We start from the raw sequence: 12,611 nt of genomic DNA, 5'->3' as shown, positions 1-12,611 counted from the left end.
TGTCTAATGGAATTAAAAATTATTTTATGCATTTGTATACATTTAAACTAATTAGATATTATTTTACAGATTAATAGAATTAAAATTTCTTTGATTAAAACCCTTTCTAACAGGGAAGTATCCAAAGAGCATTTAAGGCACATAATGGTTTATGAGTACAAAAAAGGAAACTCTGCAGCCGAAGCTACTCGAAACTCAGTTTATGGGAGAGAATGCTTGAATGAAAGAACTTGCAGAAGATGGTTTGCAAAATTCAGAAGTGGAGATTTCAGCCTTGGAGATGAAGATCGAACAGGACGTCCAATTGAGTTTGATGATAAGCTCCTTAAGGCATTACTTGAAGAAAATCCTGCATTATCAGTTGAAGAATTGGCAATAAAGCTTAGTTCAAACCATACAACTGTTCATCATCATTTTCAACAACTTGGAAAGATTCCTAAATTTGGAAAATGGGTGCCTCATGAATTGTCTGAAAGCAACCACAAATCCCGAGTTGACAGCTGCTCTTCTCTCCATTCACGCGAACTCATTTCACCCTTTTTGGATCTTCTATCAAAATGTTAAACGTCATAAACAGTGGCTTGGTAAAAGGGAAAAGCTCAACTACAACCGAGAAGGGAACTTCATGGGAAAAAGGTTCTTCTCTCTCTCTGGTGGGATTGCAAAGGAGTAATTTACTTTGAATGCTCAAGTCTACTGTCAGCAATTAGAGCATTTGAACCAAGCTTTGAAGAAAAAAAACCCAGCTTTAGTGAATCGAAAAGGAGTGATGTTTCATCAAGACAATGCACGACCCCACACTGCAAAGATCACATCACAGAAGATCGAAGAGCTTGGTTGGGAAAAAATTCCTCATGCACCTTATTCTCCCGATCTTGCTGCTTCAGACTACCATTTGTTTTGTAGTTTACAGAATCATTTGGAGGACAGAACTTTCGCAAGCCAGGAGGAGGTCGAAACTGACATTTCAGAGTTCTTCGCTTTGAAACCAAAAGAGTTTTACATTGATGGGATTAAAAAGCTTGTAAATAGATGGAAGGAAGTCATAGATAATCAGGAAAAGTACATTGATGATTACATTTCAATTAAATATAACATTTGATCACTTGTTTTCTTCATTTAAAATTCAGACAAAACTTATGGGATGACCTGATAGCAATGTTTGTGTCATAAATATTATAGTTGAAAACAATTTTTTAAAGAAAAGCATATTTTCCCAGAAACTTTTTTAAAATGTAAGAGTAAAATTGTGTTTTAGTTTTTATATTTATCTTTTTTGTGTGCATTTTTATGAAATCCAACTTGAACTTACTTCTGGATATCTTGGTTTCAAATGAGTCAGATTGAATTAACATTCTCTGACCAACCAAAGAATGTCAGCATATTTTTATATAAGTTATTCGCAATAAATTCACAGGATTGTATTTTGTTTTGAATATTAATAAACTTGAGCAAGGCCAGGTCTTGTTTCTAGTTTACAGTAAAATTGGAATATTTATTCTGTATTTTTAACAATTTGATTGAGAAGAGTATTAAGTGTCTTCAAAACTATTTTGTGCTGTTGTGTATCATTTTCTAAAGAATGCAAGGGAAAAAATAATCTCTCAAATTTTGTTTTAGTAATAGTCAGAGAAGCTGATGAGATCAATATAGTTGACCTTCTATTTAAATATTAGTAGGTCAGTGTATGTAGCATGGATGTTGAAAGGGAATTTGAAGGATTATGGTTCTGGGGAGGAGGGATTGGATGATGTATTTAAAGTGAAATCTTGTAGGTTAGACACAGTAAGTGGGGTGGGAAGAACAAAGATGGATTGGACAGAGAATGTATGCAAGCATCTAGTTCAGAGGGGCACAGGTCCAGTAATGGAAAAGGATTTGGGCAGTAGGTATTCAATAAGGCTATATCCAAGATATCTGCTCAAGGATCACAGAATTTTTTATTACGTTTTTCATCCCTGAATTTAGCATTAAATATACATATTTATCTTAAAAAGTGTTAATTTACCCAAGATGTTAAAATTGTCCTTGAGTCTCACATCATTATATGCATTTAATGTTCTTAACCTCCTTACTTTTGATGAGGTTCAAGCCAAAGGCTTCTGAACATTATCTCTTAGTTATTCTACATGCTTGTTCACAGCTTCATAACTTATAATCACAAGGATCAATAAATGCTTGTATTAAGTAAAGAGCTGGTAAAATTTCAACAACCAATCCTGTTTAAAGAAAATTTTCCAAATATGAGTAACTCTTCAAAAATTTTAATGATATTTGATTTTTACATACCAAATTGATTAATACTTTTAGTATCAAATACTTTCCTTATTGAATACATTTATTCATTTCTTTAAATATTAACATATAGACTGAAAAACGTAGTGATTGAACTAATTGTAGAATTAAAAGATGTTGCTAGTTAATTCATTATTGTTATTGATTTTTTTTTTACATATTTGACAGCTGCTCATATTACATTAATATGATGATGATGAATTATTTCTAGAATGGAAATTACTTCATTTTGAGGGAAAGGTATTGTTCAATGTTATCAATTCTGCTAATTAAAAAATACAAGATAACACTTACACCCTTAATCGGGGTTAAGGTATGATGACTGAGGAAAAGGGAGAATAGCAGCTGTCTGATGGCCTCTGCTATAACAGTAAATTTACTTTATATGAGTGTCACATTTTAGTAGGATTACAGCTTGGCAGGAGGTAATAGTTCATGCACCACTTTAATTCACATTTAATATCTTGTGCTTCTACAATGCCCTACAATAAAATGCATAGCAGATTTTGTATTTGAATATTTCACATGTCAAAAGATTTTATGAAACAGTGAATAATAAAATTCAAATATTGACTTCACTCCTTACTCCTCTCATTGCATGATAGTGTGTGAGTTGGAACTTATATGCACTGCTACACTCGACTTCAGATTCTCTTACTTCTTCCTTTGCAAAATCACCTGGTAGTCAATCTTTTAACTTCCAACAGTACAATCAAAATACTGAGCTACTCTTATACTGAATATATACTATAAATTAATCTGTACTATGTGTTGAGATAGCTAATAATTATTTGCATTAGTTGACATTGAATACAAAAAAAAAAGAAAACCCCCTAGAAATTGAGAAGTACGTGTTTGCCTTACTTCTGCATACTCACCTCCTATTTCTATCATTATATAGGCTACTATAGCAGCAGTAGAATTTGTGAGAAAAAAAAAAAAAACAGTATGTCTATAGGCATGTGATTGAATCCTGTTAGTGATTTTCATTTTTTCTATCTTGTAGCAAGGCTTAAGTCTAGCATGTTATTGTGTGTAGCAGCATCCCCTTACCTATGTCTGTTCTCTGATGGTGAACTTAGCTAGAAGTTTCTCATGCTACAAATGGTTAAAAGCTTTACTGATTATATGTGGTGTAACATTACTTTCCTAAAGTTTTCAAGAATGAAAGCACACTAGTGAGTGATGTACAACAAATTTAAGATCTAACTCTACAGAAATCATACTGTTAGTCACTGAGGTGGTGATAGGTATTGAAATTAATGAAGGGGGTTTGTTGACAATTATTTTTCATGTTTCAGATGTTGAGAAGTGGTTGTTTGCAGAGACAGAAAAATTTAACCTTTTTTGGGTATGTAATACACTGTAATAGAAAAGAAAGAGACAGAGAGGTTGAAGAGCTAGCAAGGATAACACCTAGTTCTAGGGCTTTTGTTAGAAGTTGATAAAAAGGATACCTCCTGAACTAATCATCTTACTAACTTGGAGAAGTTTCCACACATGACAACTGTGTACATGATGGAAAGAGCATCTAAAAGGAAAGTTCAGAAGAAGTTTTGTCGGATCTATGTTATGTGAAGTTGGAGATGCAGTGAGTTCAAATGTAGAGTTATTTCCAGTTGCAATTGAATCATCTTGATTAAGGAAGAGTGGGTAGAATGACTGTGCAAGAGGTCAGTTTTCTAGATAAGATGTGTTATGCACATAGTCATTCATTACTCTTCTAATAGTAGTCTTGCAGGTAATATGGTGGTGGGAGGAATTTAAAACAGAGTTCCTTGTCTGTACTGCTACAGCACAACAGTGAATAAGTCACTTTGTGTATGAAGGGATGTGCTTTAGAAGTTGATTTTAGCAACTCACTTTTCACTCTCAGATACATTATAGATGAAACATTTATTGTTAGGAGTAGTGGATATAAAATTAATAAAGCTGTAATCCAGTTATTGGGCAGAAGTTTGTTGCAGAGGTTTACATCTCATATCTTTCTAACATCCAAGCTCTCCTGTTTTAAGATTTTTCCTCTATTGTTTTTGAATGATTGATTGTTTTTTTTTTTACTATTGTTTACTTTTTATTATTCAGAGTAATAGTAATAAATAAGCCTGTTGATTTCGTTTTTAATTACTTATCTTCATTTACCTTAATATTTAGATTAAAAAACTTACACTTATCCAAACAAATGAGCCATGTACAAAATATTTACCAGGAAATATACTTTTTAAATTCTAATTTTTGTTTGTTGTGTGTTATATATAGCTTACATATTATCATTAAAATCTCTTCATCAGCATACGGTAAACCCATTTAGATATTTTCTTACATAATTCATTCCTTTAGGTGAGATTACACGAATGGTTAGTGGAAATCCCAGATACTCCTGGAGTTGTGTTATTGCCGGTGTCCAGCAAAAAAGCCCCAAAGGTATCACAATGGGAAGTAGATCATTTAAACAACATTCAAGTGAGTGCCCTTCTGAATGTTATCAGAACAAAACCTGTGAAAAGTGTGTGTCATCTCATGGAGCAGAAGGTGGATCTCAGCATTGTGTATGGAGTGAAAAATTACATGAGGTAAGTTGAAAGTATATTAATTTTGAGTGTATATGTTTTTGCCTTTATTTTTGTTTATTTTAAATAATCTATTAGTACTGGATGTCTCTTCAACATGCTTTCTTTTTTTTTCTGCCTTTTATCTGGCTACTAACATATTTAATATACTAACAGTACTAGTGGAAATTTCATGATTATCTGAAATCTGTGAAGTAATTGAAAGTTTACAGAAAATATGCAATATATAATTTTGGGGTGGGGATTGTATTTGAAATATTTCATTCTTTAGATATCATAAAAGTTCATGTACATTGTACTGAATGTACAGTCTTAGGAGAAAACATCTCTAAAAGCTTTATTCCTTGATGCATATGTGTTATTTATACATTGAGAGTTGTCATCTATTATTTTTCATTTTATATTAAACTCTTAATCAAACATAGCCTGTCTATTCTGCTACTATACAACTGTGTGAGTAAATATTTAACACACACACACACACACACACACACACACACACACACACACACACATTGACATAACATTATATATATAGGTACAGATGTTAGTATTTTTCATAAAAAGCACCTTTTGAGCATTGGGTTTTCCTCTCAAGCACAGTATATTGCATCCATCAAGCAATATACTGTGCTTGAGAAAAAAACCCATCAAGCCAAGTGAAATCATAGTCTTGGCAGATACTGGTGCCATGCCAGTGGCATGCAAAAGAACCCATTACACTCTTGGAGTGGTTAGCGTTAGGAAGGGCATCCAGCTGTAGAAGCCATTCCAAATCAGACTGGAGTATAGTGCAGCCCCTCAGCTTACCAGCCTTCATCAAACCACCCATCCCATGCCAGCATGGACAACAGATGATGATGATGATGACTAAGATATAATTCAAAAACACTTAAAAAATACAGATAGATAGACTAAGAAAGTTAGACAACCAAACATGCAGTGACATTACAAATTTGTTCTCTCTTGATATTCTTCCTTCTTCCCCTCTGTCTTCATGTTTAGATCTCCACTCTCTTCTCTTTCACCTTCTTTCTCTTGCATGTATCTCTCTTTGTCTCTCACTTCTCCTCCCTCTGTATTTTTTATATTTGAGTTACTTTCCTCAGCATTACATGAAAGGTAGAGTGTACTATTGTATTTGTCAGCAATATTTTATGCACAACCATACTATTTGTGTTTCCTTATTAAGCTATATATTAATACATTAAGGTCGAAATGCATTATGCTATCATATGACTAGTTGAAGAGAAAAGCGAAGAGTGAGAAAGAAAGATGGAGAGAGAAACAAGTGAGAGAGAGAGAAATGTAGGGGGAATGTAATGTTTATTATGTGATTAAAACCTTAGTTGAAGGAATGATGTAGAGAAACAGAGTTAGAAATACAATGTTTAGCAGTGAGGTTATATTCTGGTGGTGATGTTAAAGAAAGGCAGAGAGAAAGAAAAGTGATATTATTGCTAGCTGATCCATGAAGTTATGTAGTTAGTGGAGTGAGAGGTGAAGAGAAAGAGAAAAAAAGAAATGATAATGACGTGAAGAGGAGGATGAAATGGTTAAAATGTTTGTTGAAGTTAGAGGTAAAGAGAAAGAGAGAGAGAGAGATAAGTGTTTAGCAGAGGTAAATTGTAAACATTGGATATTATTGTGACTGATAAGAAAATAACATTTTAATAATAATTTTTTAATATTGTGTGTCAATTTATTTGTCTGTCTATCCACATTGAATAATTCATCAATGGGTGGGTGGTTGGAGGAAAGAATAATAATGATAAATCTATCATAGATAGAAAGATAGATTTTTCAATGAAAGTGAGACAACTTAGCAAAATAACCACAGATGTTCTTATTTTTAAAAATTTGTTAATCAAACTTTGTATTGACAAGAAAATTAGATATAAACAAACAATTGAACTGAAATGAAATGAAATGGAATAATCTTGGTTGGCAAACAACTTAGACTGAGCTTTGTTACTGAAAAGTGTAATCATAGTTGTGGTGATGATGATAGTGGTGGTGGTAGTGAGTGAATAGGGAAAAGTGTAGTTTTTTTTTTAATTAAACCACAATTAATGCATGTGCTTAAGTGCAATTATTCATCATCTGCTCACTTAAAAATTGATCTTTATTTATAAAATGTGGATGGTAGATGATGTAAGAGAAAGAATGAGACAGTATAGGCAATGATGTGAAGAGAAGCAGAGGGTTGAATCACTAGAACAATCATGGGGGCATCAGCATGTAGAAGAGAAAATATGAATCAAAGAATATAGAATGAATGTTTACAACAGACAAGAGAATGTGCTCAAGATAGAATATAAAATGAAAATGAGAGAGAACATTAAACAAACTGTAAACATAAGGTTCAAAGTCACAGTGTTGGTGACATGAATATTTTCTGTTATCATTGTGAAGCTCTTAGATTTGTAAATGAACCTCTGAACTGCTGGGAGAAGGGTAAGTCATGTTCCCTCAGTTGCAACCTTATCCAGAAGAACTGAAAGGTGTTTTAAAATGAATGTAATGTAGAATATACAATTTATACAGGAACACTAATTTCTGTGGCTCTGTATAAACTCACAACCGTCTAAAACATTTTGTATTTACTGTGGAATTTCCACAGGTATGATAGCTTTTTTTTCCCAAAATCAAATTTTGAATGATATTTAGATTATATGCTTGCTAAATTGTGTCAATTTCACATGATTCCATTTCACATTCCATACTCATTGGCTTACAATACATGTGTTTTCAAACTTTCTTCTTAAAGCTGTATCCATTCTTTGTAGATTATAATCACTTGTCATTGTTCATTCTCAACAGATGCTCATGCCATATCTTTTAGATTATTCTTGGCTATGTTTATTTATTTGGAAAAATCTTTCCATTTCTCATTCCTCATTCTAATCCTAGATGGATAATTATCTGTAACTTTCAAAAATATTAAAAAAATGAAGTAAAAATGAAAATATCTCCATGGGTTTTTTTAACCCAATATTTACACACTATTATTTATAGCTTTATTTGCTCCAAGGATTATTTTATGTTCCCTCAAATTTTCATAATTCTTAACGCTATTTATATTTCAGTAGCTTGATTGTAATTTGATTGTAAGTGAAATGCAGCTGGCTGTGTGGTAAGTAGCTTGCCTACCAACCGCATGGTTCCGGGTTCAGTCCCACTGCGTGGCAAGTGTCTTCTACTATAGCCTCGGGCCGACCAAGGCCTTGTGAGTGGATTTGGTAGACGGAAACTGAAAGAAGCCTGTCATATATATGTATATAAATATATATATATATGTATGTGTGTTTGTGTTTGTTCCCCCACCATCACTTGACAACCGATGCTGGTGTGTTTACGTCCCTGTAACTTAGCGGTTCGGCAAAAGAGACCGATAGAATAAGTACTAGGCTTACAAAGAATAAGTCCTGGGGTCGATTTTCTCGACTAAAGGCGGTGCTCCAGCATGGCCACAGTCAAATGGCTGAAACAAGTAAAAGAGTAAAAAAAAAAAAGAATATTGTTATTTGTTAAATATGGCTGTTTAACTCTTAGCATTGTTTACAACATGAAGTCATCTGATGGTGCTTGGTTCTTTCAGCCCTGTAAACTGCCTATTTTGAAACACTCATTCCATTCATTTTAAAGCAAGTTATGAAATCTCTAATCTAAGGGAGACAACTTTAATATTTTCCTCATTTATTTATATACCACGGCATTCACTATTAATATCAATTATGTTGCTGAACTTTCCACACTGTAAAGATTTAAATAAACAAGCCCACTTTAAGCTATTTTCTGCTCAGTCAAAACAAAGACTGAACTTGTAATTTATAAAACTTTGAATAGGACGTTAAAAGTTAATTTGAACTTATTTTTCATTGATTTTATCCTTGTAACTTTTATTTTACAGTGTATACCTCCTGCTTATATCCCACTCCATTGTTCTGCTGGTGAATGTGGTTCCTTACTACGAGAGTATAATCATTGTCCAATCCGATGCATGGAAATTCAACAATGTTCTCGATGCATATCTTCCCCCAGCTGTGGATGGTGTTCTTTTGGTGATCAGCTTGATGGACGTGGCATTTGCATGCCTGGAGGCCTGTCTGGTACCAGCAATGGTCTTTGTTCAGAATCTAACATCACTTACGGTTCAACTCATCTTTCAGGTTTGCTTGTTATATTTTTTTGTTTTTTCATAAAATTCTAAAACACTTCAATCTATATATTTCTTCTTCATCATCTTTATAATTTACTGTTATCAATTGTGAATAGTATAATGTGGGTCTTATGAGTAGTAAAAGATAATAGTATTCCAAGTATACTGAACATATATCATATGAAAATTCTGCAATCTTATTTAAGTAGTTTTGTAATGTGGATGTATGAAGTTTGAGTATTATTTTTTTGAAACTTTAATACATCGTCCATTGTAAGGAATTATTGAATGCAAAACTCACTTTTGGCTACTTACTGAACTTAAATGTTAGACGTCTATAAATTCATTCTTCATGTCCATCTCAAGGCTGCTAATTAAGTATTAGTGAGGTTCCTACCTTGAAAATATAAATATTTAAATAGGGAAATGCGTGTAGAATTGTCATGGCCAATTAGTGTGAATTTTCCATTTTAAAATCCAATTTCATATTTATAGTGGTTTTAATTTAATTATCTCACTTCAAGATGCCCTTAGCTTCTGTTTTGGGTTACCTTCTGTATAAGTAAATTTTTTACTCACTCATGTTCATTTGATATATAATATAATGTATGTGTGTATAATGATGGTTATGGGTTTTCTTGTTGTGAACAAAAAATAAGGGCTCAGTAAAATAAAGTGGTAATCATGTTCTATGACCATGCATGTGTCTCTTCAGGCTTGCTGGTACCTTACAAACCTTTTGGAAAATGGAATAAGTTGAGAACTCAGTTTTCTCAAGTGTTTGTATATTATTTACTATGTATTTTCTTGAGTGGATGGCAAGGCCTACTTTGTTCTGTGCCACAACCCCACAATGCATCACTTCAGATTGTCTTTTAGTTTGTCTTTGAATGCAAGAGTGACCTTCTAACTGACCTTCCTGTTGGGAATTGACCAAAGAGAAGTTGTTTCAGAATTCTGATATCACTCATATGTAAAAGATGACTCTACCATCTAAGCTGGATTCTGATGTGTGTGTGTGTGTGTGTGTGTGTTTATGTGTGTGTGTGTGTATAAGTGTAGGTGTGGCAGTGTGGTAAAAAGTTTGCTTCCCAACCACATGGTTCTGCATGGCACCTTGGGCAAGTGTCTTCTACTATAGCCTTGGAATGATCAAAGACTTGTGTGTGAACTTGGTGGAGAGAAGCTGAGAAAAGCCTATCATATATATATGTATATATGTGTGTGCATATGTACATGTCTGTGTTTGTCCCAACCACCTACTACTTCACAACTTGTGGTGATGTATTTACATCCATGTAATGTAGCAGTTCAACAAAAGGGTCCAATAGAATAAATACCACACTTTAAAAAAAATGAGTTGATTTGTTTGACTAAAATTCTTGATGGCAGTACACCAGCATGACTGCAGTGTACCACCTCATGCTGTGATTTCTGCCTCATAGATGACAGAATTTATCATACACACCTGGTCATGTGGGCAAGCTTTAGGGTTTCAACAGTTACAACTGGGAGTGGGCTCTTGGTGATGCTTATGAGTGATAATGTTCTTTATATTGTGGCAGCAGCTGTATGATATTTTAACCAAATATCTTTTAAAAATCTTCCTGTATTTATGGTTTACTGGGAAATGCTTATCTAAAAGACAAGAATTTCTTGCCTACAGCACTTCTAACATTTAAGGAGAAGGGGAACCATATAATTTTCCTAGGTCTATTTTTAGGTCATTTATTAGGATTCAAATTTTTACTTGAAGGGTTGTAATATATCTTATCTATATAAAAGGGTGGGGGCTGCCATATACTAGCCTTTTCTCCCACCTTTTTGGAGAGAGGTTATAGGATCCAATGAGACACATTTTATGGACATGAAACCCTGGGTAACTTTCTCTAAATTAGTGTTCTTTGAAACCTGTGAGCTATGAAAATGTTGTCACCTCTCTTAAATCATCCATTCACTTCATGCCTTTGAAGACACATGAAATAAGATAGCCTTTATTTGAGAACAAGTAAGGATTAGTCACAGTTAGGACATCGGACTGTAAAAAAATCTCTCAATAATATATTTGCCAAACCAGAAGCAGTTGTAAGAATGAGTAAATGAATGAATGAACATGTACAGATGTCTCTGATATATAGTTTAATTATTTTTATTAGCCAGTTAGGAACTATATTCTACAAAATCATCTTGGCTAGAATGCCTTTGATTGTAATTTTATTTGATCAAGGTTGACTAGGCTTAATCAACAGTGACTAACCAAATTTTTTGCAACCTACACTCTACTCTTTTAAAAATATAAAACCATACTTGGTAATGTTAGGCCAGAAAAAAAAATTGAATAACCATATCTGGGATGCTAGTTGTATAATAAAATGTTAATACTTATCAACACACAGATCATCTTGAATCAGGAAATAAATTTTAAAGCAATGATTTTGCACAAAACAAGCAATGAGAATGCTGAAAAACAGTTGGAGTCATAGTTCTATACAAACAGACAACCTTTAGAAACAAAAGTTAATCTTAACATGTCTGGAACTACAACAAAGGATACCAAAATATCAGTTTTCACCATTCCTTTATATTGGAATCCCACTCCAATAATGATGTTACTGCTTATATTACATTGTTAGTAACAAGAGCAGCTAACAAACTAAAGTTGAAGTGCATTATATACAAAATACAACATCCAAAGTAGGCAATGAACATACATAGACATAACTTTAAAAATTTAAACATCAGGCAGTACTCCAGCAAGGCCACAGCCTTTGGGCTCAAATACATTAAAAAATCCTCCAGTATACACTAACAGCTTAAAAGATGTAACCTTTAAAGGACTGAAAGCTCTTTAAACATATAAGATATTTACAATACAAGAAACAATGTTATGAACCTAGTTATAAATATGACTCCTCAAATTTCTACTCTTTCAGAAAGCAGGATAAGCTGGCCTCATAAATAAAAATCATAGAGACAGTACATAGATGCCACAGATGATATACAAATTCTAGCAGGGCATAATATCAGACTTGAAATGCAAACATTGGAGGTAACATTGAACTTTAACCCAACAACATGAAATACATTAGCATAATAAATATATAAGTACCACATCAACCATGTAGCCAGGCTACACGTCCTAGCTGTGATAATAAAATACTCTTAGACACCTTCATTGAAAGAGACTTCTGCTTGCACAATACATCTAGTACAAAACCTATACAGATAAACAGAAGTGTTGACACACAAGTAACTACCTATGCCTTAAGCAATCCACACATTCCAGTAAATTTATTGCATCTCATTTCCAGGTGTCTACTCCAATAAAAGGCAGAATTGAGGTTTTCGAAATTTTTATATCCTGGTGTTGGATAATTAATTTAATGAAGCAGGAGGGAAAGAAAGTATTCACATGATGCACTATGATTGGTGTTACACAAGGTTAAACACTCTCTTCCAACGGCTCACAGTGAACTGCTTACCTCAATTGCTGACAGGTATTTTATAGCAATGTGTCAGTCCACTTTTAGTCACTTGGAGTGGGGGTCGAAATCCTTCCACAACATCTCTTTTTAGAATTAGTC

General features: G+C 33.4%; 1 protein-coding gene across 3 annotated transcripts in view; it reads left to right on the top strand.

The window, feature by feature from the left end:
• LOC106877988 (multiple epidermal growth factor-like domains protein 8) overlaps positions 1-12,611 on the top strand; it is a 695,248-nt gene that overhangs the window by 561,360 nt on the left and 121,277 nt on the right. For all 3 annotated transcript variants that reach the window (XM_089356139.1, XM_089356136.1, XM_089356146.1), the window contains exons 26-27: positions 4,636-4,868; positions 8,779-9,037. In XM_089356139.1, coding sequence (XP_089212265.1) covers positions 4,636-4,868; positions 8,779-9,037 — 492 coding nt within the window. The remainder of the gene's footprint in view (positions 1-4,635; positions 4,869-8,778; positions 9,038-12,611) is intronic.

This window comes from Octopus bimaculoides, chromosome 1 (genome assembly GCF_046866305.1).
Source record: "Octopus bimaculoides isolate indiv1 chromosome 1, ASM4686630v1, whole genome shotgun sequence".
Classification (NCBI taxonomy): Eukaryota; Metazoa; Mollusca; class Cephalopoda; order Octopoda; family Octopodidae; genus Octopus; species Octopus bimaculoides.
This window is presented reverse-complemented; position numbering and strand designations above follow the sequence as displayed.